The following is a 26,125-nucleotide window of genomic DNA, read 5'->3' as shown; positions in this document are numbered from 1 at the left end:
TTTTAGGATATGCTAGTGATATGACATCCCTATCCTCCCTCCTTGCTCAAAAAGGCACTACATTTAATTTCTGTTTGCTTTGTTTATGTCCTGCCGACCCTGCGCACAGATATTTAAAAAGTAAACGTGCTATAAATACAAGTTCTCTCCACCCTTCTCAAACTTGGACTGTCACACACTGGTAGAGTGTTTTTTTCCTGAGAGGATTTTGCACTTGGCAGTATATCTTTAATCTTGCACCTTTCGCGTAGGGAACAATACATAGTCTCTTGCTGAAGCTGTGAAAGTAGCCACAGAGCCCTTCCAGAAGCTGACCTGAGGACCTAGCCATAATGTCTATATCCTGTAGTAACAGGATGTGAGGAGATGGACTGGAGTCACGTTTCCACATCCTCACCCTCCTTTCATACGCATTGAACATAGGGAGGGACGTTGGTTACCTAAGACTTAGGTGGGACTAGTTGGCAAAGGTGAAGGGGGCACAATCTTTTACTTTACAAGTGTTCATAAATATTAATTAAATGATGTGATGTTCGCCCAGTAATCCTATTTTTGCTTAAATTGGCGCTGGATATTTGTAGCAGTATAGTTCCAGTGTTATCTTAGTATTTTTATGTACTATTAATAGTATTTATTAAGATTTTGAAATTGCATTTGATTACATATTTGTAATTTTTATTTTCATTTTAGTTTAAGTTATAGTAATGTTATGTGCTTTTTTCATGCTTAAAAATAACTATTTAAACGGGTCATATGAAGTGATTTCAAATTTTCCTTTCTCTTTGGAGTGTTACAAGCTCTTGGTGCATAAGGAAGATCTGTAAGGTTCCACAGACTAAAGTCTCAAATCCAAAGATATATTCTTTATCAAAGTTAAGACTCTGCACTCAAAGTTAACACGCCCCCACATGTCTACGCTACTATGTGGAAATATTTGCGTAATGCTGCCCAAATGTTCACGCAAAGAAAGAAGAAATGGTTTCAGTTTCCGCAGTTAGTGTTAAAGCAGCCATGTCAGGGAAATGCTGTGTGTATCTAGGCCAAAGCAAAAGCACCGTATTTGGCCTTTATTTGAAACTTTAAGACTACTTACAACAGAACAGCAACACATTTTATGGATGACCATTTTAGTGCCTATGAGAGGAGGTAATTCAGACTTTGTTACGACAATCTGAGAGAGGAGGGGCATAGAGGATCTACAGTAATATACAGTATTTGAAAAATTATGTAATTTTTTTGAACATTACAGCATGTCAACATTTTTTTGTTACACCGAATACATAAAATAATAATCTTTTAAAAAGCATCATATGACCCCTTTACATTACATTTTAAATTTACATTTAGTCACATAGCAGACGCTTTTATCCAAAGCGACTTACAGATGAGGACAATGGAAGCAATCAAAATCAACAAAAGAGCAATGATATACAATTACTATAACCAGTCTCAGTTAGCTTAACACAGTACACATAGCAAGGGGTTTTAAATAATATAATAAATAAAAAGAAAACAGACAGAATCGAAAAAGAATAGAGAAAGCTAGTCTTAGAGGTCTTTTTTTGCTTTTGTTAATTGTATAAGCTTTAGAAAGCTAGTTCGTTTTTTAAGAATAGAATTAGAATAGAGAGTGCTAGTGTTAGAGGGTCAAATAAAGATGGAAGAGATGTGTTTTTAGCCAAATCTTGAAGATGGCTAAGGACTCAGCTGCTCGGATTGAGTCCCACCAGGAGGGAACATTTAATTTAAAAATCCGTAAAAGTGACTTTGTGCTTCTTTGGGATGGCACAATCAAGCGATGTTCATTTGCAGAACGCAAGATTCTAGAGGGCATATTAGTCTGAAGCAATGAATTTATTTAAAGGGGTGCAGAGCCAGTGGTGGTTTTGTAGGCCAACATCAATGCCTTGAATTTTTATGCGAGCAGCTATTGGTGTGACGTGCATCCTTTCGGCTGGACTATTGCAATGCTCTCTTGGCAGGATTCCAGCCAGTTCTATCAAACCTTTTCAATTAATCCATAATGCTGCAGCAAGATACATTATGGATTAATTGAAAAGGTTTGATAGAACTGGCTGGAATCCTGCCAAGAGAGCATTGCAATAGTCCAGCCTGGACAAAACAAGAGCTTGAACAAGGAGTTGTGCAGCATGTTCCCAAAGAAAGTGTTTGATCTTCTTGATGTTTAATAAAGCAAATCTGCAGCCTGCACAGTTTTAGCAATGTGGTCTGAGAAAGTCAGCTGATCATCAATCATAAGTCAATCAAAATCATAACTCAAAGAAATCGTAATATTTCAGTTAATGAATACAGTTTTTAATAGTTTTAAAAATAACACTGGTTTGTTCAGTCCAGTGTGGATTGGTGGTCTTAAAGTCGTCTTTTTTTTGGCTCAAATTTAGTCAAATTTGGCAAAAAAAGGGTGAAAATATTATGTAATTGTGTGTATTTAGGATACAGAGACTGCTACCTGTGCAGTTAGCCGAAATATTTCAGTGTTTTGTTCCAAAATCATTTCCACCACCATCATTTCCGCCACAGAATGCTGTTACACAATACATCATTTAAGATGTGGCGGAAATGACAGTGTGGTGGAAATGTTCATAATGCTTTAGAAAAATGACAGAAATGTCATTTTGTCAACTGTTGGTCATCGTTATTGGAAAATATGTGTTTAAAAAGAGTTTATTTTAAGTCCACAAGGCCAAAAGTGCCCATACTTAAAGAAATAATCTATAGTTGTTATACTCCTGGGTAAAGGGCTTATCTAATGCAGTAGTACTTTCTAGAAACCAGGAGATTTTGAGCAGCTCACACTGGGAGGAAAGCATTCACCTGATCCCCTGAGAAAGGGCAGGACGCTTCCACAGTGTCACGTCTAAACCTGTAAACATTTCCTCCACTGAATATGAAAGTAAACAAAATCATAACACCGCTCTCCAAGAATTTCTCAAGGACGGTGCACTGTTGAACCCATTAGAGCCCTTGTGTGCGCTGGCCAAAAGAGATCAAAACTGAAACTGCAAGTTTATGTTTACAATACACACAAATGGAAGTCTTTTAGAGCTTTGCAAAGTGTAAGCACAAATCTCTGTTTTACCTAAAAGAAATGCAAAAGCTTGTGGTGTAGCTGTTAATTTTTTTTTTCTTTTTTATCCTTTTTGTTACATTTTCAGTTTAATTTCCACCGGTTAGCTCCTGATCATAGAAACATCATCTGGAACAGCAGGCATGGTTTCACTATACGTAGTCCCACATTCTTCTACATCGGGCTATTTTCCTGTGAGACTGTCGTCAATGGAGTCAAATATAGCAACAAGTTCTTGACTCACAGACCAGGTAAGCACTTAAGGTTTCTATGAGAAACTTCTTTTTGTGAACCAAAAAGTGGGACCTAAATTTAAGTTTAAAAATTGGATCTGTTTTCTTCTCTTGCAGTGAATAAAATTCTGGATGTGTATTTGAACAGCACGGGTTTGGTCCACACGTTACAGGGCCAGATGTTAGCACTGAACTGCACCGTTACAGCTGCATGGAACACCAGGGTTTCCATCAGCTGGACATACCCACAAAAGGTGAGGTTTACACAGTATGCAGTTGTGATTTATGAACTGCTATTTATAATATCTTTATTCTGCAATTGGTATAATCAGAATCTATGTACATGGATTTTTAAAGGAGTAATTCACCCAAAAAAGAACATTGTGTCATTATTTACTCACCCTCATGTTGTTTCAAACCTGTTTAAGTTTTTTTTTTCTATGTTGAACACAAAAGTAGATATTTTGAAGAATTTTGAAGAACCAAAGAGTTGTTGGTCCCCATTGACTTCCAGAGTAGGGAAAGAAAAAACTTACTATGAAAGTCAGTGGGGACAATCAACTGTTTGATTACAAGAGTATCTTCTTTTATGTTCAACATAAAAAAACTCATACAGGTTTAGAACAACCTGAGGGTGAGTAAACAATGACAAAATGTTCCCTTGTGAGTGAACTATCCCATTAAGAAAAATTAAACTCATCTTGATGCATTACTACTAAATTAATTGGTTCCACAACAAACACCCATTAGAAAGAAAATCTGGAATTTGCTTCTTTAATGGCTTATTGAAAGAACATAGAGACTTTTGTTTAAGTCTCCTGCATCATGTTTTTTCTTCTGTAGAAAAATACTAATGAAATGTGTCCACTCTAGAGTCTCAAATTGTGCATAGATTTGCTTATATATCCAAGTCTACCATCAAAAAACTCATTAAATCATTCAAAATGATCAGGAAATTAATTAATATAAAATCTAGTGAATATAATTAATGAATAATTAATGTCCTGTATGTACATATACTGTGTGTGTGTGTGTGTGTGTGTGTGTGTGTGTGTGTGTGTGTGTGTGTGTGTGTGTGTGTGTGTGTAAATACATTTCTCAATATTGCAATTTCATAACTTACTCCATTTAAACTCCTGAGCTATAAAAGAGCAAACTCAAATTTGTATTTTTGGCAACTTAAGAAATTTTAAATGACAGTTTGTGCACTAAGGAGCCATTTTTTTAAATGGCCATGAAATGGACAGTTTTCTGTATAGACCTGATTTCATCTGAAAGCCGTGTTGTTTATATTCTTGATGTTTGTGACACAATTTGCTTTGCTTGTTTTTACTCCAGGCTAATGGATCTGCCAATATCATTAGACGCATATCAAGGAGCCAAACCAACATGCTCTTCTACAGTGTTCTCACCATCCCCAGACTGAGCAAAGCAGACAGAGGACTTTACAAATGCCATGTAACAAGTGGTCCATCTAAGCGAGAAACAAATACCACAGTTATTGTCTATGGTGAGTTTTAGAATCAGTCACCTTGTCGCTGGGTTCAAATTTGCTTTGAAACCAAACTGCTGTTCCACCTCTAATGGATTCTAATTCACTATTTACAGCTTTCCTATCTCTCAGTTGTCCACACATGTGTTTCTGATGGTCTTACTCTCTTGTCTGTTTGTTCCCAGACCAGCCGTTCATTCGACTCAAGCACAGAGATGGCCCTGTGGTTCAGGCTTCTGCAGGACAAAAATCTTTCCATCTTACTCCAAAACTGAGGGCTTTCCCTGCACCTGAAGTCATCTGGTAGAATTTCCTGTGATTACATAGTTCTGCTGCTAAGTAGTTGATTAAATGATCATTAAATTAAACAGAAACAACATATTTGGCCTAAAGAGGAAAAAAATCTCAATGACTGAATCTATGGCTTAGGTTGAAGGATGGGATGATCGCCGCCGAGCGGTGCTCCCGTTACAATGTAGATGGGTTTTCTCTGGTCATTCGGGATGTTGCTGAAGAAGATGCAGGAATCTACACCATCCTTACTGGCATCCAGCAGTATGGACTTTATCAGAACCTCACACTTACGTTGGTGGTAAATGGTGAGAAAGAGTTTTTTTTCTTTTAAGTAGTGTTGAGCAATTATTATTTGCGAGATTTTGTGTACATAATATATGTCCCAAATAAAAAAAATAAATAAATAATATATATATATATATATATATATATATATATATATATATATATATATATATATATATATATATATATATATATTGCATTTATATTGCATTTATAAATGTGTATGTATATATATATATATATATATATATATATATATATATATATATATATATATATATATATATTGCATTTATATTGCATTTATAAATGTGTATGTGTATATATATATATATATATGTATGTGTGTGTGTGTGTGTGTGGTTGTACATACACATGTAGTTGTTTTTTTTGTGTTTGATTAAGTGGTAGTATTTATAAAGTTTTAGCTTTTAGTTTCGGATCTGTTAGTCGCTTTGGATAAAAGCATCTGATAAATGACTAAATAGATAAAAATAAAATAATAAAAATAAATATACAAAGAACACACTTATATTATATTTAACCGTGGACCACGAAACCAGTCTTAGGTTGCGCAGGTATATTTGTAGCAATAGCCAAAAAAACATTGTATTGGCCAAAATTAGCGTTTTTTTTTTAATGGCAAAAATCATTAGGATATTAAGTAAAGATCATGTTCGATTAAGATATTTTGTACATTTCCTACCGCAAATTTATTAAAATGTACCTTTTGATTAGTAATATGCATTGCAAAGGACAACATTTGGACAACTTTAAAGGCTATATATATATATATATATATATATATATATATATATATATATAAACAAATACTTTGATTTTGAATGTGATTAATCATGATTAAGTGTTGCCCAGCACTACTTTTAATGTTATATTACTGTTTTATTAAATTCAATCAAACTGTTTTGTAAATTTGATAGTTTAACAATTTATAATTAAAATGTAAAAAAAAAAGATCCGTTTTTGTTTTTCCTCAAACAAAAACACACACACAATAATGAATTTATAATTATTTATGATGGAGACTATGACAATATGCCCTCATTGCCTTTTCCCTCTGATCGAAATCTGTTGACAGTGAAGCCACAGATTGGAGAAAAGACAGTTTCCTCTCAGCAAGCCGGGACTGTCCAGCGAGGCAGCAGACAAGCCCTGCACTGCACCTCTCACGGTGTCCCACCACCTCAAATACAATGGCTCTGGCATCCATGTCCTCCGAAAGGCCTGTAAGTTCACAATCCACTCAGAAACACACAAATGTTTATCAAATACAAAATAAGGCAGTGATGAATGCATATTGAAATGCAGATCAAATACACAACCTTATTATTGTAAGCCAAAGTAGCCTACTCGCATAACATAGACCCTGTTTTAGGAAGGTTATGGTCCCTTTGTTTTATTGAGGCCTCTGCGAGCTCTCTAAAATCTCAATTTATTTCCCACTCTCATGTTTTAAGAAGTGAAAGCATTACAATGAACTTTCTAAATTTGAAAAATTTCCCAAATGACTGACTAATCGTGTCCTCGTTGACGTTTAGTCACAGAGGAAAGGGATACGGTGAAGAATACTGGGTCATGGCCAAAAGTTTAGTCACTTTTAATTTAGTATTTGATCCAGGTGAAAAAACACACGAGAGACAATGCAGTTTTGCTAGGTTTGGATTTCCCACACTAGACTAAGTTATATATACTCTCCATCATTGCGTAATGTCCTGAAAATATATAAGCAGTTCAGTTATTTCACACTGTACCTGGTCACAGTGTGTTTTATGTGGGTTTTTTTTAGAATGAATGCACATATGAGTGGAGACATGTGTCTATATGTACAAACATACTCACACACGTGTGTGTGTGTGTGTGTGTGTGTTTGTGAATAGAGACCTGTTTTGTCTAGTTCAGCATGTGTTCAGACAGGGTTTCCTCTTAGCCTGTAGAACAGATGCTTGAGAAGGCCTTTCATGTGTGTGTCTCTATTCATTTTTGTGTGGATGTAGACGGTCGAGTGTATGTGTTCGTATTTGTGTGAATGTGTGCCTGGTACAGTCACAGAACTGAATTTAACTCCCGAGTTGAAAGTGCAGAAAAAAGCACTTCAAAAGAAGCCAGTTCCGTGCTTACAAGCACGATTTGTTCGTTTCTAAATTAAACACTATGATTTAATGAACTTCCTGTGCAGAATGCTGGCTGTTTATTATTGTGATTGCTCAGACGCATCCTGCCATGCCTTCTTCAATGTCTGATATACTACATATCCACCATTCTCATGAGAAAAATTTAGTAAGCATTGCTCATCTCACACAAACACCCTTTCACATACATTCCCAGCCTACTCCCATATATACTCTCACACACACATCAATATTTTTTATAATCAAACCCTGAAAGTGTTACACTACAGTATGACACTGCCATTTCTGCTCAAAATGTGTCCATTTTTAGATCATGCTTCCCCTTATTGTACTGCCTTCATGACATGTTATATTGGTGATTTTTCTTGGCCTATTCTTTGAGTGCTTCCTAAAAGAACTAAAAATGAAAAATCACTGAGAGGAAAAGTCTTTTTGGTTGGAATAATGCAACAGACTCCCCGTATTTGCCAACTGTCCTTCATGCAATCTTAAAGTGAAAGTTCATGCAAAAATGCAATGATTCAATTAATATTAATACTGTTCGGTCCAATATGTCAAAGAAGGTCCAACTCTTGCTATTAACACACCAGTAACAATGACTTTTGCCTCAATAAATTACTAATTTGCTGCTTATTACTAGTTAGTAAGGTAGTTCTAAAGTTTATGTATTGGGTAGGATTGGGAATATAGAATATGGTCATGCAGAATATGTGAATTATAAGTACTAATAAACAGCCATTATGTTAATAATAGGCATGCTGATAAGCAACTAGTTAATTGTGAGAATTGGTCCCTATACGAAAAGTGTTACCTAGATTTTTAATATTTCTAGTTTTATTAAGTTTTAGTAATTTTAGTGCTTCAGTGTAAAATAAGTAGAAAAATAGTAGAAATAAAATAAGTTAATTTTTTTTATATATTTGTTTTATTTCAAAAATGATGCATTTTTTTTTTTTTTTTTAGTTTTAGATATGCATAAAAATTAGAAAAATGTTTGGGGTAAACTATCCCTTTAACAAACACTTGTCATACTCTAATTTGATTAAAAACTAAATTATTTATTCTTTCAGTTAGCAATATGTTTCTAAAACATTTAGTTTAACACAAATTACCTTGTTTAAATTCTTTCTCTGGGAGTTTATGCTAAAATGGGTGCAGAAAATGCCTGTAGATTCTCTCTATCTGATATATATATATATATATATATATATATATATATATATCATTTGCATATTGATTTTGCTGAGATATACGCATCTTAAATTTCAAAAGGTATATATGATTTAAAAAAAAAATGAAAGCACTTTGTAAAGCTTGATCATTGAAAGGTATTGTATATACATTCTGTTGAGAGGTCTTGACTGGCTGGACCCTGACTCAGGCCCTTATTCTTTATAGCAGCCCGGCGCGGCTGGCCTGACGCTGCAGTGGAGGAGGCCCAGGGAGAGTGGAGTTGTGGGCCGTGCCGGCCTGATAGCGGCTGGATGGGCTTGAGCTCGACCATGGGAACAGCAGCACTCTTATCTCAGCCAGGCAGGAGGCGCAGACGGGCTTCCTGTGCGAAAAATCAGAGCGCTTTTCCTCTCGTTGTTTGGCTTCCTCCCCGACGCGAGACAGCTTCCCAGCAGCGTGATTGTCCCTCCGTCTTCAAACGTGGCACAGTCCGCTTCCTCAGGAGCTTGATCTATTCTTGAGAGTCCCTGATCCCACACAGAAACACACACACCCTCTACCCCACTTTACCTATCCCCCACAATCCCCTTCACCTGTCCTGCCACACTCACAAATAACCCTACAACAGACAGTGCCCTTTCCTTATCCAGCCACCCCAGAGACATCACTAAAAGCAGGCCAACTCACGATGATCCAGAACAGCTTGGCTCACACAGAACGGAGAGGCTGATATCTCTGCACCCCGGGAACTACATCCTAATTTATTCCTCTTTGTTGTTGTTGTATAGAGACAGTTTTTTCTGCTCTTCCTCTTTCTGAGCATGATCCCCATCAATACACTGCCTGGTGCTGCTTTACTTTTTGTGTTCTTAAGTGGTACTATAAAGGATGTATGAAACAAGCCTCCAGCTCCAAAACCCAAACCATCAGTTGTAGTTCTAACATCCACAAAAGCTGTGAGTTCAGATTGTACATGATGAAAATATCCTCTATCTACCATCTCTACGTGAGCCAAGGAGGGCAGAGAAAATGAGGGTTTCCTATTTGGATTTCAGGTTTTTTTTTTTTATACTGGACCTGGCCCAGAATGCCTGCTGTGTAGGAGTTCTGATCGGCCATAAATAAATGACAAAAGCTCTGTGTCATCCTGTTTGTCATCTTATGTTAAACTCTTCCACTTCACAGTGATGCTGTGTATTACAGTTGCTTTATTCTGTGCTGAAAGAGAATATCCTGCCTGTTTGTATGCCAGTGTTTGTGTGTGTTGCATGAGTATTTGTATGTTTGTTTCTGCTCTACGGGTCTCTCCCAGTGTGATTCGTCCCTTTTTATACAGATTGTCTATGAGTAATATATGATTCTAATATTTAATAATTTTATACAACTAACTTACTTATGGTAAAGCTCAGTAATTACCAAATGTGTAAGAATGCTGATAAAAAATGTATTTTAATATCTAATGTATGTGTTTATATCAATGTATTTGTTTTTACATTAAATTTGCTTGAAATTATTTGTACAATCTGGTTTGTTTTGTTCCAGAAAATGCATATGTGAAGTCCTAGCTGCTGGCAAAGATTTAGCTGAAATATTGGCTGACTATAATAAATTGTTTCTTGACTGATGCTTTTCTAGACAATAAAACAGACTAGATTTCATAATGATCCACTGAAGTCAGTTCGTAATACTGTACACAGGCACACTGGTTATGGATGAATGTGTGTGAATGCAGAATGAGTGGGGATGTTTGTGGTTAAACAAATGGACGTTTGAAGGCTCTCTTTGTGTGAGTGTGTGTGTGTATGAGAGAACCAGCGAGCGACTCTTCCCGGAGAGCCATGGGAGAGTTGACTGTGTGTTTAAGAAGTGCTGTTGTCATTATCAGGGTGGGACATATATGAGGACAGAACACTCACTGTCTCAGCCAAATAGGAAGAGCAATCAGAGAGAGTCGTCAAAGCCAGGGAGGGGTAACAGGGCGGTGGGCACACAGTCACGGACAAATACCCATCGCCATGGCCCATCAGAACCTTGCTCCAAAGATTAGCGACCTTAAAGAATTGGCATGGATAAGATAATGGGATAAATGCCTCGAAGTTGGTGTGCAAAGTGGATGAGAGGTTGGAACTTCGGAAGCTTGGCTCGCATTATTTACAGGCAGGAAAAGGAACACATCCAAACCACACAAACTGGTAATTACGGAACACTCCAATGAGTGTCGCCATATCCTGACACAAATGATACACACACTGAAGATAAATTCCTCCAAAAATTCCAAAGAAACATTTCCATAATTTGACTATAGTGAAAAATTAATTCCCAAGAGACCAGGGAATGGAAGATTCTGGTCTTCCCCTTTCATACCGCAGCTGCGCTACACATCTGTGTCTTGTGACATCATACTTCGACACTTCTGAACTGAGAGTGCTGTCGTTCTCTCTTCCTCTTTCTCGTCCTCTGTCTTCCTCTCTCTAAGATGCGAGAAGCCTCCTCCTTCGTCCTGGACTGCAGTCAGCGAGAAGACAGAAGTCACGTCCACCCACAATCCCATCCTGACCGTCAGCTACAGACAGGAAGTGTTAGAAGGGAAGAATAAGGTGAGTCTTTAAGTGGGTGGACTGATCATAGGGAACAGATGAAATGAATACACAAAAGGACACACAAGAACGCAAAAGTACTCCCCCGGGATTCACACGAGTGCATCTGCACTCAGTTCTGTGGAATTATGTGTTCCAGATAACAACAATCAAGTTCCAATTCTAGTTAGCTCTGTAGGTGGTTAAACAGGTGTCCTTCCTCTCTGATTACTGGAACAACATTAAATGATTTATTTCAAGAATACTCCATCTCCATCCCCCATGCATGTACTTGAATCTCTCTTCTTGTTGGTGCTAGAACAACAATAGCAAATAGCAACAAAGAGTATTAAAATTGGTATCAGTTTGATAAATATTAGAATCTCCTATTATAAGAAACATGGAGGGAATAGAATCTGATGGCGAGCAATCCAGATGTCAAAATCAGTGTGAGTGAAGTGACATTCAGCCAAGTATGGTGACCCATACTCGGAATTTGTGCTCTGCATTTAACCCATCCGAAGTGCACACACACAGAGCAGTGAACACACACACACACACTGTGAGCACACACCCGGAGCAGTGGGCAGCCATTTATGCTGCGGCGCCCGGGGAGCAGTTGGGGGTTCGATGCCTTGCTCAAGGGCACCTAAGTCATGGTATTGAAGGTGGAGAGAGAACTGTACATGCACTCCCCCCACCCACAATTCCTGCCGGCCCGGGACTCGAACCCACAACCTTTCGATTGGGAGTCCGACTCTCTAACCATTAGGCCACGACTTCCCCGAATACTCCATCCCCGAATACTCCAGTGTCCCCACACCTGTGGAGAGGCATGTTGATGTAGTGGCTTAAAAGTTGTGGATTCTATCCCGAATGAGGATGGGTCTTAACCAGTGTCAGTTTGATCAATTTTAAAACCTACTTGTATCAGAAAAGTGGGTAAAAGAATCTAATGGCGAGCAACCCAGGAGTCAGAATCTGTTTTCCCAGCCCTGTGGGGAGACATGTTGATTACAGTATATGCCTTTTTGAGTATGAACCCTAACCAACCCTAGATCTTAACCAATATCGTTTTGATAAATATTAAAACCTCTTTTTATTTAAAGAAAAACATGGAGTGAGATGTTGATATAGTGTATTAAAATGTGTTTATTATATCCAGTTTAACAAATGCATCTTAACCATTATCAGTTTGACAAATGTAAGTAGCTCCTTGTATAAGAAACATGGAGGGAACAGAATGGCGAGCAATCCAGCTGGCAGAATCTGTTCCCCCTTCCACTTAAAGAGACAGGATCCAGTGGCTTAAAAGTTTTAGTTTGATAAATACTAAAACCTGGTTATATCAGAAAAGGAAGGAAAGAATCTGACAGCGATTAATCCAGGTGTCAGAATCTGTTCCCCCAGCTTTGTATCGAACCATTTCATGCCATTTGAGGATGGATCTTAACCAATATCATGAGGGGAACAGAATCGGACAGCGCAAAAATGAATTTGTCAGAATCTGTTCCCCCACCCCCATGAGGAGACATAATTATATAGTGGCTCAAAATGGTTGATTCTCCACCATTTGGGAATGGATCTTAAAAAGTATCAGTTTGCTAAATATTAAAACCTCCTTGTTTAAGAAGCATGGAGGGAAAAGGAGGGCGAACAATCCAGCTGTCAGAATCCGTTACCCCACCCCCATGAGGAGACATAATGATGTAATGGCTTAAAAGCATCTCTTCCATTTGGGAATGGATCTTAACCAGTATCAGTTTGATAAATATTAAAACCTCCTTTTGTAAGATACAATGGGGGAATAGAGTTCAATGGCAAGCAATCCAACTATTAGAATAAGAATAAAACCATTGTTTGGTTTTCATGTTGTGAAATTTTGATTACTCCTAAGCTTACTCATTTTGTAGCTAGAGGTAATGTGAAATGTTATTACCTCGTGAGCTTTGGGTTCTCAGAAAATGTCATTACTTACCAAAATTTACCCAACATGTCCCTGGATCAACATCATTGGTCATGGCTTGTCTTGGAACAACATTATTAACCAAAGTAATAATACATTTTGGGTTTGTGCATAGGACTTAAGTCAAGTGCTTGAACAGCATTCTTATCAATCAAGGTTAGAGTTTGAGCAGGGTTTGTGTTATAGCTATGATTGTTTAATGAGAATGTAGTACCTGGACAAACAATGGAAGTTGATGCAGAAACATGTCCTTGAGGAAATCAAAAATTTAGCCGTGCTTGCTTGCATGCTACAGTTTGTGTGTGTGTGTATGTTTCCACAGACTGTAGGAGTTCTGACAGTTGGCGAAGCATTGATATCTGGCATCTATCGCTGTGTTGCATCAAACTTAATGGGCAGAGATGAACTAGACATCAGTTTCTATGTCACAGGTACTTTGTGTATAAACATAACTACATTTTAAAAGATACTTAAACCTCAACATCCATATATTTTACCTCGTTCTTCATGTATTTGTCTCTCATACTCCCTCCCTTTCACTCCTTCCCTTTCTTCCTCTAATCCCGCACTCCTCCATCCCCTTTTTTTTCGAGGGTTTGGTTTCAAGCTGTGCTAATTTCGGCCACAGTGGATGTAGCCCATCCTGGCTGTTGTCATAGCGACAGGGTGGAGGAGTGAACAGGAACCTGTGGCTCTTATCATACTGCATCCTCGTGCGGTGCATTATTTGGAGAACACTGGTGGTGTTTGGGAAAGATAAACATTATCTTCCATCAGGAAACCCTCAAGTGGTTTCCACGGGAAATTTCAAAAAGTTAAAGTAAATAACGCGCCTTTACACTAGCGTCTTATTGCTACTTGTACTGACAATGGCTATTCAACATTGTCATCAAAGATTACAAAAAATGCTGCTTGGTCAACACTTCCAAAATGGTTTCTCTAGGCTGTTTTTTGTTTAAAAGCCTCAAACAAAACTTGGTTGTTGCCAGGAGGTCTGCATGTATTCTGTCTCACTGTATCGAGGTTTTATGCAGAGGAAGTGGAAACTGAATCTGCTTTTGTCCACCATCACAGATGTCAAAGGAGGCCTAATCGTGTCTTTGGAGGAAGAGCCCAGAGAGGGAGGGGACCTCCGTCTGGTCTGTATAGCCAATAGGCACCTCTATTCAGACCTGTCATGGTATAGATTTACGAATCAATCCACCACATCAGAGGGAGCTTTAGATCTCGGCGGGGAGCTCAAAGAGGGGCAGTTCTCTCACACTCTGCAGCTTCTGCTGAAGAATGTGACGGCACAGGATTCGGGAACATACCGCTGTTCCGCCACACACCTGCTTACAGGAGAACATACACACCTAGATACAACCGTGGAGGTCACAGGTGTGTCTTTAAGAGTCATTGTGATCAACACACACACATTCATGCTCTCTGTAAAGGGATAGTTTATCAGTACATGAACATTCTGTCATCTTTTACTCACCCTCATGTTGTTCCAGACTTTCTTTGTTGCATAGAGCACAGTATGGATATATATAACGAAAAGTCTTCGCTGCTCTTTTCTATAGAATTAAATATTGATGAACCCTAAAAAAAAAAGTACCATAATAGTAGTTGATATATAATGTGTAGAATCTATTACTTATCAGCAATTTTAGGATGTGGCACAACTGCTTTGACATCAGTGCTTCTCAGCATTAACAAGAAAAGCATACTGTTTTAAAACAACAAATATGCAAATTATTATTTTTTAATTGAAAGCAGAACTTTTAGCCCTTTTATGGGGTACAAAATAGGGTCTGAAACTCTTGAAAAGGTAATTTTAAGTAAGATTTCTTCCTACACATCTTGAAATATTGTTATTGTTATTATTATTATATATTTATTCATTTATTTTAAAATTGCATTTATTATTATTTAATTTTTTTTATTGTCCAGAATTTTCCCTGTAATTGCAAACAAAATGCTATATTCTTTTTTATAAATATTACTAAACAATTATACAACAGTTTTAAAATTTCCAATATTAGTAATTAACATTTTCCATTAGGTAATAAAAATATTGTAATATTTTTTCTTATGGTATCTTACCGTAACAGGGTTGATTAACCTTTTAAAATTAAGCCAATACTTACTTGCTCATATTATGTTCCTACCTGGGTGTATAGACCAATTATAGGTTTGTAAACGTTCAGAATGCGTGGGCATCATGGTTGCAGAAAACCCGGGAGCGAATAGCCTTTACAGACAGAGAATTACACGGATACAGTATAAAATTGTAAGGTTTAAAAAGATTGCAGATTATATTGATTAGATATCATTTTCAAAATGTTCTCTGCATATTACAAGAGCTTGTCACTCAGTGATAAGCACTGTTATTCAATGAAACTGACATTAGATAGTGGGATAGTCTTACAGATCCGAAACAGGGATGATGTTTATTTGTGTGCGGAAACTATCTAGTGGCAGAAAATGACAGTTTTCAACTGGAATAAAAGAATAATAAAAAAAAGAGTACATTTGATTTTATATTTCAAAATTCAAAATTTATTTTCGCAGTTCCGAGATTATATCTCACAATTCTAATAAGGAAAAACAACTGGTCCTTCTCTCTTTTTCCCTCAGCTCTTCAGTTTTTTTCCCCTCAGAATTGATAAACTCACTATTTTTGAGTTAAGTCGAGTTATAAAGTCTAAATTTGGATATATAAACTTGCATTTGCGAGGAAAAAAAGTCTTGAATTGTGAGATAAAATAAATAAATGTTATGTAAAAATTTTAATACAGTAGTAAGGTTTAATAGGGGTAGGGCTAATACTGTACTGTACATAATACAATACATCATTGAACAGTGAATGTGAATATTATGTAGACCTATTGTTTAAATCAAATGTATGCTTTAAAAGTAGAGTAATCATAGCAGTTTTCATCCAAAATATGTCCATTTAAATGTCAGCATTTAGCTTTAATGGTGTCTTTGACGACAGTATTCTATAAAAATTATGTGCATTCCGATCTTGACATCAAAAGGCACAAAAATATATATATTTTTCTCTTATTCCATGGATTTTACCCATTTACCTCCACTTGTTCCCTGTGTTTTTTTGCAACCGCTATGTGCACGCAGCTGCAAGTGACGTAACTGTGACGTCTACTCTGAATTGGTCTATATAGTTTACATTTTTTTGTAACTGGGAGAAATCATATAGTAACAGGTTTGTATGCAAAATGTGGGATACATTTCCGGTCATTAAAAATAGTTCAACATGTTTTTTATAATAAATAATAGTTTTAAACATATCTGATAAGGCTTACATCAAAAACAAGGTATTTGTGTCTCATTTTAGAAAAAAAAGGACAACACAGTATTCATGGTCATATACCATATTGCTGTATCATCTGTACATTTACATATGCTAACAAATGCAAACAAATCAGAAATAGCAGGTTATTGCAGGCCACAACACAGTCAGAAGCCATCAGAGTTCTCTTAGATACTGATTTTAAGTAATGTAAGGATGTGTTTGTGGACACCCACACATTCAGAGACAGAGGCGGAAAGAGAAACGAAAAGAGAAGGAGAAAGACAAAGCAAAAGGGGTCCTTAGGAAGTGGGTCCCAGAGCTTCCTGTAGCCCTTCTCTCCAAGGCTGTGTGAAGCAGAACCTCTTTGGTGTGGGAATGAGTTCTAGTAAGGAGGAAGAGCACACAATGGCACTTCCCACAATGCCACATTTACAGGCTGCTTCACATGGCCAAAGAACAATCAGCCAATCAGACACTGTCACAGAACGAGGAAAGGGACAATAATCAATTGTATCCAGGAGGAAAATATGAAGCAGTCGTTTAAACTTATTATTCTCCTCTTTTTCTAGAGTGGTATATGTGAAGAACGCCTCAGGGAGTTTTGTTGTATGTAAATTAGGTTCCAGACAAGTTAACCTGCGATTCTCTTTCTTATATTAATCTACATACATTTTAGACTACACTGTAAAACTTTCAACAGCCAAAGCAATAGCAACAGCCAAACCTTGGTCAGCTAACCCGGAAATATCAGTTGAGTCTGTGATATGCTGAATGTGTCATTAAGACAAACAGAGGGATTTCACTGAATGGCACAAATCCCATGGCTGCAATTCAAACATTCCAGGCCTTAATCTGCAATGAAAGAAATACAACTCGCAGTCTATTCACACTTCTGTAACAATAGCAACCCGCGTCACTCTTAAATCACTCAGCTGCTTTATAAGGCGGACGTGTAATGCTAAGTGCTTCATGTGATTGCTGTGATATCCGTCAGTCTCCCTAGGGGAATTTTTTGATCATTTTTGATTAAACTGATTCAGTGGACGTGGAACATCATGCGTAATGACCCCTGACCCCGAGCCCTTTTGTCTCACACTATACAGTTCTGCAGGCACCGGTGCTGCTGCGAAATCTGAGTGATCACAGTGTTAACGTAAGCAAATCGGTCACTCTTCGCTGCCCCTCTCGGGGAATTCCACACCCCCGGATCACATGGTATAAGGACCAAAGAAAGCTGCAGCAGGTGTCTGGTGAGACTAGAAAACCTGCTTTTTGAATATTTATGTTAAGTATCCATGTACGTAAATAGATTGCATACGTGTATCTTTTGCTGGCAGGTATTATGCTGTTTCCAGAGGAAGGGACTCTTCATATCGACCGAATTACAGTTGAAGACCAGGGACTTTACACCTGTAAGGCCACCAATGAGAGAGGGTCTGTGGAGAGCTCCGCCCACATTTGGGTTCAAAGTAAGCTTCTGCATTGTCCTTTGTCTCAAAACCTGAGAGTAAATTTACTCATTTTAATTTGTATCATTATTAACTTAAAATTTCACATTTTATGGAAAGTGTAAATTTAATAATAATAATAATAATAATAAATAATAATGCAATGAAATGCATTTTTAAATAATTGTCTATATACTACTGTTGAAATGGGGCAACACACTTTATTAGATCAAAATTGTCATTCTGTTTCAAATAAATTAAATTCTGTTAAAAAATTCCTGAAAAAAATAAGTATCATAAAGAATATTAAGCAGCACAACTGTGTTCAACATTGATAATAATGAGAAATGTTTCTTGAGCACCAAATCAGAATATTAGAATGATTTCTGGAGAATCATGTGACACTGAAGTCTGGAGTAATGACGCTGAAAATTCAGCTTTACTGAATACATTATTTAAAAGTTTTAAAATAGGAACAGTTATTTTATAATTCACAATAATGCTTTTTTTACTATATTTAAATTTAATTAAATTAATGCAGCCTCGGTGTGCATTAGATGCTCCTTTCAAAAATATAAATTAAAATTCTACAGACCCCACATTTTAAACTTTGAATGTATGCATGAATAGTCCTTTAACAGTTTTATGTTGGTATTAGTTTACTTTTTTTGCTGTTATTGTTTTCCTTCGCAGCCTTTTTTTTTCTCACACTCCCTTATTTACTCTTGTCGGATGCTTCTAAACACAGTGCTGAAAGGAGACGTTCACGCTGTTCTCTTCCGATAGACCAGGAAGGAAACTGTCTCCCATTTTCATTTCCCACAGATGGCCTCGGCTTTTCAACCCTTAAACTGTTTACCTATTTTTATGTAGGTTATTTGTTTAGCTGTTTCTATAGGGGCTAATGCATTGCTCATGACCTATAGGGAGTTGTCATGCTCATGGGGACGAATGTGATCCCGGTCATGTCCCAGTCTCTTATTTCTTCTCTTTAAACAACACTTGTTTATGTATCCGAAAGGTTCATCTGAATCCCTTTCCCTGGAGATCCCGACTCTAGCATGTACATGCGTGGTGGCCACTCTCTTCTGGCTTCTTCTCACACTGCTGATTCGCAAACTCAAACAGGTGAGAGCCAATCAAGGAAAGTTAAAACTTCTTATATTATTCTAACGTAATATATATATATATATATATATTATGTGGGTCATTCTCAGCCGAACTCCACTAATGGCAAAGCAGAGTACCTGCCAATCATCCTGCATCCGGGGGATGAACATCTGGTTGAGAACTGCGACAGATTACAGTATGATCCCGCCCAATGGGAGTTTCCACGTGACCGCCTTCAACTTGGTAAAGTGTGTGTGCTTTATAAGTCGTATTGATGCTGTTATGCAGTATACTGATATGTGATTTATTGTTCTGCTCTCCAGAAAAGCCCCTGGGGCGAGGGGCATTTGGCAGAGTAATGCAGGCCTCAGCTTTTGGCATTGGCAGTTCAGCCAGCTGCACCACAGTGGCAGTCAAAATGCTTAAAGGTATATTCATAAGCATTAAAACTGCTCAAGAATCTTAAAAATACCTATTGTGTAATAAAAAGCCGATTTAGCAAATATACATTAGTGTCAGGAGTTATGTCTGTCCTGTTCCTGCAGATGGCGCTACGCCCAGTGAACACAAGGCTCTGATGACAGAACTGAAGATCCTCAATCATATTGGTCATCACCTCAATGTGGTCAATCTTCTTGGTGCATGTACCAAACCAGGAGGTCTGCATGTCCCCATTTCTCTGTAAACCCTCAAAGATTGGTTTTTGCTATAGGGCATCTATAAAAGTGATTTAAGATGTGTTTGGCTTGTGCATGTATATGTAACAGGATACCATTTTAGAGTCAGCATGTTTCATTTATTATGTTAGAAAAGATTTCTATATCAAATGAATGCTGTTTTTCTTTTTTTACTTTCTATTCATCAAATAATTTTTTCCTCAAAAAATTAATGAAATGATGTTTATTTTAATTAATTTATAATAATAAGAAATGTTTCTGAATGTTAGCATAAATGTTTCGGCATATTAGAATGATTTCTGAAAGAACATGTGTAATGATGCAGAAAATGGAGCTTTGAATCACAGAATAAATGAAGTTTCATAATATATTAAAATAGAAAACATAATTTAAATTGTAAAAATAATTCACAATATTACTGTTTTTACTGTATTTTTGATCAAATAGCATAAGAGACTTCTTTCAAAACACAAAAAAATTGAATTGACTTCAAACTTTTGAACAACATATATAACATTTATAGTATATGATGAGGGAATGATGTTTTTCTATATGCATTAAATTGATATGTTTTGGTATTTTCAGGGCCTCTGATGATCATAGTTGAATACTGCAAGTTTGGCAACCTGTCTGCGTACCTTAAGAGCAAACGAGAAGTGTTCCTGTTGAACAGGGTTAGTCTGTGTCTGTCTGAGTAAATTTCACTTCAACAGTTTTATTTCACTTAATATTTATTAGGCAACTTCATCTCTGAACTACAATCTTTTATTCGTTTTGCAGAACATCACTCAGAAAGTCTTCTGAATGTCACAGTATGTTGAGTGAGGAACTGTTAGTTTGTGGTATTGTGAGGTTTAGTGAGCTCTATATATGTCTGGTGTCATGTTTATAGACTTCTCTTATTTCCTTCTGAAATAAACAGAGCAGTGTTCATCAAGACAACAGAGTCATACTTCCCTCTGTGTGACCATCTCTAAAGCTGCTTACCTCCTTAAATGACCGCTAGAAAAGTTTCACACAAAGAACAGTGTGTTTCTGTGATAGACCTGATCCCAGATCAGTGGGGTCTAGTAAAATATGAGAGACATGTGGAGTCCTTGTATTTACCTGACACTGATGTGTTGATATGTGCTGAGCATTATTCACCAGATGTGTTCCAGCTGAGAGGTTGCTCACTTCATGTGTTGTGTGTCTGACTCAGGTGAGCAGAGAAGAGGAGGGATATAAAGCACGATTAACTCGTGTGTCCAGCAGCCAGAGCAATGCCAGCTCAGGGTTTAGTGAGGAGAAAGGAGAGATCTCAGAGGAGGACAGCGGTGAGCTTTCATCACATGCATGATGTCATTTAAATGATCGATGTGCAATAAACCATAAAACTTGTTGAACAGTACGACAATCTTTCCCCGGTGCAATAACGATTTATTTTGAAGCTAAAAGACATTGAGTTACCAAAATAGTTTACATAGTTTACCAAAAATGTTTTAATTGTCATCACTTATACTACCATTCAAAAGTTTAGGGTCAGTAAGATTTATGAAAGAAGTAATTATTTTATTCAGCAAGGATTCAGATGCGAGTCCTTAAGTATTGTTACAAAATATTTCTAAATAAATGATTTAAATATTTTTCTAAATGTTTAAATAAATGCTATTTTCTTGACCTTTCTATTTATCAAATAATATATATATATATATATATATATATATATATATATATATATATAATCAATGTTGATAATAATAAGAAATGTTTCTTGAGCAGCAAATTCACATATTACAATGATTTCTGGAGGAATAATTGACTTTTCCTAATATATTAAATGTCAATTGTACTGTTTTTGATCAGATGCAGAAATTACTTTTTTCTAAAGCATTAAAAAAACATTTTACAAAAGGTTGAAAACTTTAAAAGTTAGCATAGTCGCTATCACGTCCATGGCTCAAAAATATTCTTCAAGATATTGCTTCAAATTTCACCTTTTGTGTTATATGGAAGAAATAAAGTTACATTTGGCATGACATGATATAAAAACAAATATAATGTTGATCTAAATATTAAAACTAGATCTTTTTGGATCAGTTCATTAAAGATAGACTAAAGTCTTTCTGTTTGTCTTCTGAAAGGTTCTCTTCCTGAATCCAACAGCCCTCTGCTGCTTGAAGACCTGATCTCTTACAGCTTTCAGGTGGCCAGAGGAATGGAGTTTCTCGCCTCTCGTAAGGTAAAGTGCCTTCCTGTCTGCATCAGGGTATATGAACATGAATATGTACTTGATTTGAATCATGTTTTTTTTTCTTCTTCATGTTTTCAGTGCATCCATCGTGACCTTGCTGCCAGAAACATCCTGCTGTCCAACAACAACGTGGTGAAGATCTGTGATTTTGGCTTGGCCCGGGACGTATACAAAGACCCAGACTATGTGCGCAAGGGAGATGTGAGTGTAATGCATCAATATAGCAAAGATAATGGTCAGCAACATAAAAAAGGGTCAGATGTGTGTAATGAATGTGTGTTGCCTTGAAGGCACGGTTACCACTGAAATGGATGGCACCTGAATCGATCTTCGACAAAGTCTTCACCGCTCAGAGTGACGTGTGGTCATATGGAGTTCTGCTCTGGGAGATTTTCTCACTTGGTAATGTCAATACTCTTCATGTACATCAGATAATTCAAGCATTTGGCAAATGCCACAGTTGATTTTTTTTCATAACATCATCGCTTTGAAATTTGGCACGATCGAACAGTTGACATTTGTTGTTCTGCCAGGTCATAGCAAGAGAATGAAAGTGAGGGAAACTGATTAGGAAACCAGAAATGTAAGAGTGTTTGTGGTCCACAGGAGCGTCTCCGTACCCGGGGCTGAACATTGATGAGGCGTTTTGTCACAGACTGAAGCAGGGGACTCGGATGTGTCCTCCTGAGTATAGCACCCCGGAGATGTCAGTTCTCACAGCTGAATACATCATATTAAACATGTCCAGTCATTGCCCAATGAACCAATACAGTCCTAATACTCAGCTTGTGGGATTTGTCTGACAGTTACAGCATTATGATGGCATGCTGGGAAAATAACCCTGAGGACAGACCTTCTTTCTCTGCTCTTGTGGAGATACTGGGAGACCTCCTGCAGACCTGCGTCCAACAGGTGCAACATTATTTAGTGTTTGTATTTGACTGCTCAGAAATTTTCTTTTTCTTTTTTTTTTTTACACTCACTTTTTTTTTTTTAACAGGATGGAAAGGATTATATTCCACTGAACGCTTTTATTTCTGGAGAAGGAAATACCGTCACGGCGCACATCGTCCAGAAAGACATAAGCCAGAAATCACTGGGAACTTCAAGGTACAAATGTGATCATATGTGAACATATCAACTGAATATGTATAATAATTACACGTGAAATACAATTATGTACAATTCAAAAGTGTGTTAAAAAAATACACTTATAGATATTAAATGAAAATAATAAATTAAATAAGTGGAACTTCTCAAATTATTTATTAAAGGAAATATCATAGATATAAATATTAAAATGTATTAAATGTATTTTAGCTTCAGCAGCTCTGGGAAAATCAAAGCCATCAGCACTTTTGAGGATCTACACAAAGAAATCCCTGATGTAAGTGTTTTAAAATTATACTTCACATGGGTGAAGTTGTTGAGATTGACAGGTTTTTATTTTTTTAATTTATTTTTTTTATCTTACTTTAGGACAACCAGTCTGACAGTGGAATGGTTCTCCCGTCTGAAGAGTTGATTCGGGTGAAGTGGACAGACAGATTTAAAACCCAAAACATCACTAAGTAGGTGTCATGACATTGACTTCCATGATCTGTTACATAACCAAATAAAATAAAAGTTAGTCCGGGGAGTTAGTAAAATCATTTATTTTAGGACTTTTTATATAGCACTTTTATTCAGCAGTGATGCTTTAAATCGATCAAAAGTGATAGTAGAAACATTTATAAGATTAATGCTGTTGTTCTAAACTATTTCAGCTTCGAGATGAAACTTATGTTCCCAAAAATTGTTAAAATGAACGATGAATGAGATCACTGCCTTTTGTGTTACAGGTTCTTCTCCAAAGGTGAAAACCAGCACATGAAGCTGCCTTGTATGAATAGCGCCCCCTGTTGTCATCAGAGGGAGGTTCCTCCGGTGTGTTCCTCAGAGAGGTGCTGCTCTCCCCCACCAGACTATGAAGCTGCTCTCCTCTACCCCCGTTTCTAACACTTGCGTCAGCCAAGCGACCTGTAAACACAAGTCAACATCCGTTACCACCACCACAAAAACACTGCTTATCTCAACTCTTTTGCTTTCAGTACCTTATTATGCAAGGTTTGTCCTGTTAAACCAGTGTTTCTGACTGAATCTCTGCACATTCCAACCTCTTTACCCAAGGAACTAATGTGATTTTTTTTTTTTAATCACTCAAATTACTGGTTAAGGATTTTAAAAAAGACAATTAAATTAGAACATTTTGAAAAATTTTAGAGCTTACACTTAAAGCAATTTTTAGCCAGTTATAACATTAAGAAAAATATGGACATTTCTATTTTAGGAGTTAATTGGGATTAATCAGGCCTGGAAATGTTCCTGTGTTGCATGACTTTTGTCTGCAGCGTTACTATCTTGTTGGCAACTAGCATTTCAGCGCTTTTGTTTTTAAACTTATCTCATATCTGTATACCTTCTTTGAAGCCACTGGTAATCTGTACCACTTTAGTTGTGTTTAGTAGTCACAGAGTAGCTATTATTTATGAAAAGCATTTATTACAATCACTGCTTGTAGGTAGGTACCAAATGTTTAAGTGCAGAGCACATTTCATGTGCTGCAAGCCATATGCTGGAAAAGTTCACCTTACGCTGGATCTATTTACATTCAGTACCTTTATAGTAACCTCTGAAAATATTATAGTATATATATATATATATATATATATATATATATATATAATGTATTTAATGCTGTAAAAGAATGAAACTACAGATTTCAGATCTAGAGCCAAAGCTAAATATTTTTACATGACACTGCCAATGCACAAAGCCTGCAAATGAGGACAGGACTTTTTAGTTTTGCTAGAATAAAATAAATTTTAATGAGAAATATATATATATATATATATCTTAGCATTAAAAGAAAAAAAAACACTTTATAATTTTGGGGTCTGATAAAAAAAATAAAAAAAAAAGTAAAATTGTGAGATATGACTATTTAAAATATTTTCTATTTTAATATATTTTAAAATGAAATTTGTTCCAGTGTTAGCAAACCTGAATTTTCAGCAGCCGTTACTCCAGTTACAGTGTCACTCAATCCTTCAGAAATAATTCTAATATGCTGATTTGCTGCTCAAAAAACATTATTGTCAATGTTGAAAACAGTTGTGCTGCTAAATATGTTTGTGTAAACCATGAGAATATTTTCAGCATTATTTGAAATTCAAATTCAAAACAGCATTTATATGAAATAGAATCTTTTGCACCAACAGAAATGTCTTTACGGTCACTTTTGATCCATGTAACACATTGTGGTGGAGTTAAAAAGTAATTAAAAAAAAAGATGAAAACACCAAACTTTCTAACAGTAGTGTTACTTTAGAAAAAAAAAAAGGCTAAAAACACTTTGCTAAAATGACACTTATCTCAACTGATGATAGACAAACATTTCTGCTGTAAAACATTTGCACCATTCATGAACTGGGTCTTATTTCTGCTTTTTCAGTGCTGGTCATGTAGCATCTATTTTGGAAAGCATCTGATTCTTCTCCTCAGTGCTGATTTTCAGCCAAAAGTTGCAAACAAGTTCCTTTTTGCTGCTGTAGGTCATCATACTCTACTCAAGCAACAATCATGCCATTTAAGAACAAACAGACGAGTGTTCTCTTTTATTACTCTTTATTAAAATACTGCTGTACACACAAATATTGCAAAAATGTGACAAACACAAGATGGGCATAAAACGTACTGGGATGGTGAAAGGAGGATTTCATGTAGGAGTTCATGTGTATGTGTGTGTCTGGAGTGTGTTCCTCTAGAAACTGGATTCATGATATGAGATCGGCCTGTAAAAGGTGTATTAATGTGTATGTGTGAGATTCGGTGAGGGATACAGGCTTGGCACCATGTCCACCAAGTATCAGTTGACTAAAACAAAAGACGATGGGAAAAAGTACATTATTGAACTCCCAGCATCCTCAGCTCTGCCTGCTGTATCCTGCACCCTCTCGGTCCAGTGTGGCACACCCAAATCTGTGCTGCAAGCCCCGCGGCTGTTCCTTGACTCACGGATTGGGCAGTCACCAATGACAGGTCAGACACATTCAGTCAT

General features: G+C 36.7%; 1 protein-coding gene across 5 annotated transcripts in view; it reads left to right on the top strand.

Moving 5' to 3' along the window:
* Positions 1 to 25,176, top strand: part of flt1 (fms related receptor tyrosine kinase 1) — a 33,243-nt gene extending 8,067 nt beyond the window's left edge. Inside the window, exons 5-30 of one of the 5 annotated variants that reach the window (XM_059524689.1) lie at positions 3,177 to 3,339; positions 3,439 to 3,575; positions 4,660 to 4,831; positions 4,999 to 5,116; positions 5,243 to 5,412; positions 6,492 to 6,639; positions 11,192 to 11,312; positions 13,580 to 13,688; positions 14,332 to 14,637; positions 17,662 to 17,808; positions 17,896 to 18,027; positions 19,028 to 19,134; positions 19,224 to 19,359; positions 19,440 to 19,544; positions 19,662 to 19,775; positions 20,379 to 20,467; positions 20,995 to 21,109; positions 21,917 to 22,014; positions 22,105 to 22,227; positions 22,317 to 22,428; positions 22,633 to 22,732; positions 22,833 to 22,938; positions 23,027 to 23,136; positions 23,347 to 23,413; positions 23,506 to 23,597; positions 23,868 to 25,176. In XM_059524689.1, the coding sequence (XP_059380672.1) occupies positions 3,177 to 3,339; positions 3,439 to 3,575; positions 4,660 to 4,831; positions 4,999 to 5,116; positions 5,243 to 5,412; positions 6,492 to 6,639; positions 11,192 to 11,312; positions 13,580 to 13,688; positions 14,332 to 14,637; positions 17,662 to 17,808; positions 17,896 to 18,027; positions 19,028 to 19,134; positions 19,224 to 19,359; positions 19,440 to 19,544; positions 19,662 to 19,775; positions 20,379 to 20,467; positions 20,995 to 21,109; positions 21,917 to 22,014; positions 22,105 to 22,227; positions 22,317 to 22,428; positions 22,633 to 22,732; positions 22,833 to 22,938; positions 23,027 to 23,136; positions 23,347 to 23,413; positions 23,506 to 23,597; positions 23,868 to 24,024 (3,354 nt within the window). In that variant the 3' untranslated portion in view covers positions 24,025 to 25,176. Of the gene's footprint in view, positions 1 to 3,176; positions 3,340 to 3,438; positions 3,576 to 4,659; positions 4,832 to 4,998; positions 5,117 to 5,242; positions 5,413 to 6,491; positions 6,640 to 8,896; positions 10,380 to 11,191; positions 11,313 to 13,579; positions 13,689 to 14,331; positions 14,638 to 17,661; positions 17,809 to 17,895; positions 18,028 to 19,027; positions 19,135 to 19,223; positions 19,360 to 19,439; positions 19,545 to 19,661; positions 19,776 to 20,378; positions 20,488 to 20,994; positions 21,110 to 21,916; positions 22,015 to 22,104; positions 22,228 to 22,316; positions 22,429 to 22,632; positions 22,733 to 22,832; positions 22,939 to 23,026; positions 23,137 to 23,346; positions 23,414 to 23,505; positions 23,598 to 23,867 lie in introns of those variants that run through there. The other 4 variants (XM_059524688.1, XM_059524691.1, XM_059524692.1 and 1 more) reach the window with 4 other exon arrangements.
* The last annotated feature ends 949 nt before the right edge of the window (positions 25,177 to 26,125 follow it).

The sequence above is a fragment of the Carassius carassius genome, chromosome 35 (assembly GCF_963082965.1).
Source record: "Carassius carassius chromosome 35, fCarCar2.1, whole genome shotgun sequence".
NCBI classification, from domain to species: Eukaryota; Metazoa; Chordata; class Actinopteri; order Cypriniformes; family Cyprinidae; genus Carassius; species Carassius carassius.
The sequence above is the reverse complement of the archived record's forward strand: the minus strand, read 5'-3'. Positions and strand labels throughout refer to the sequence as shown.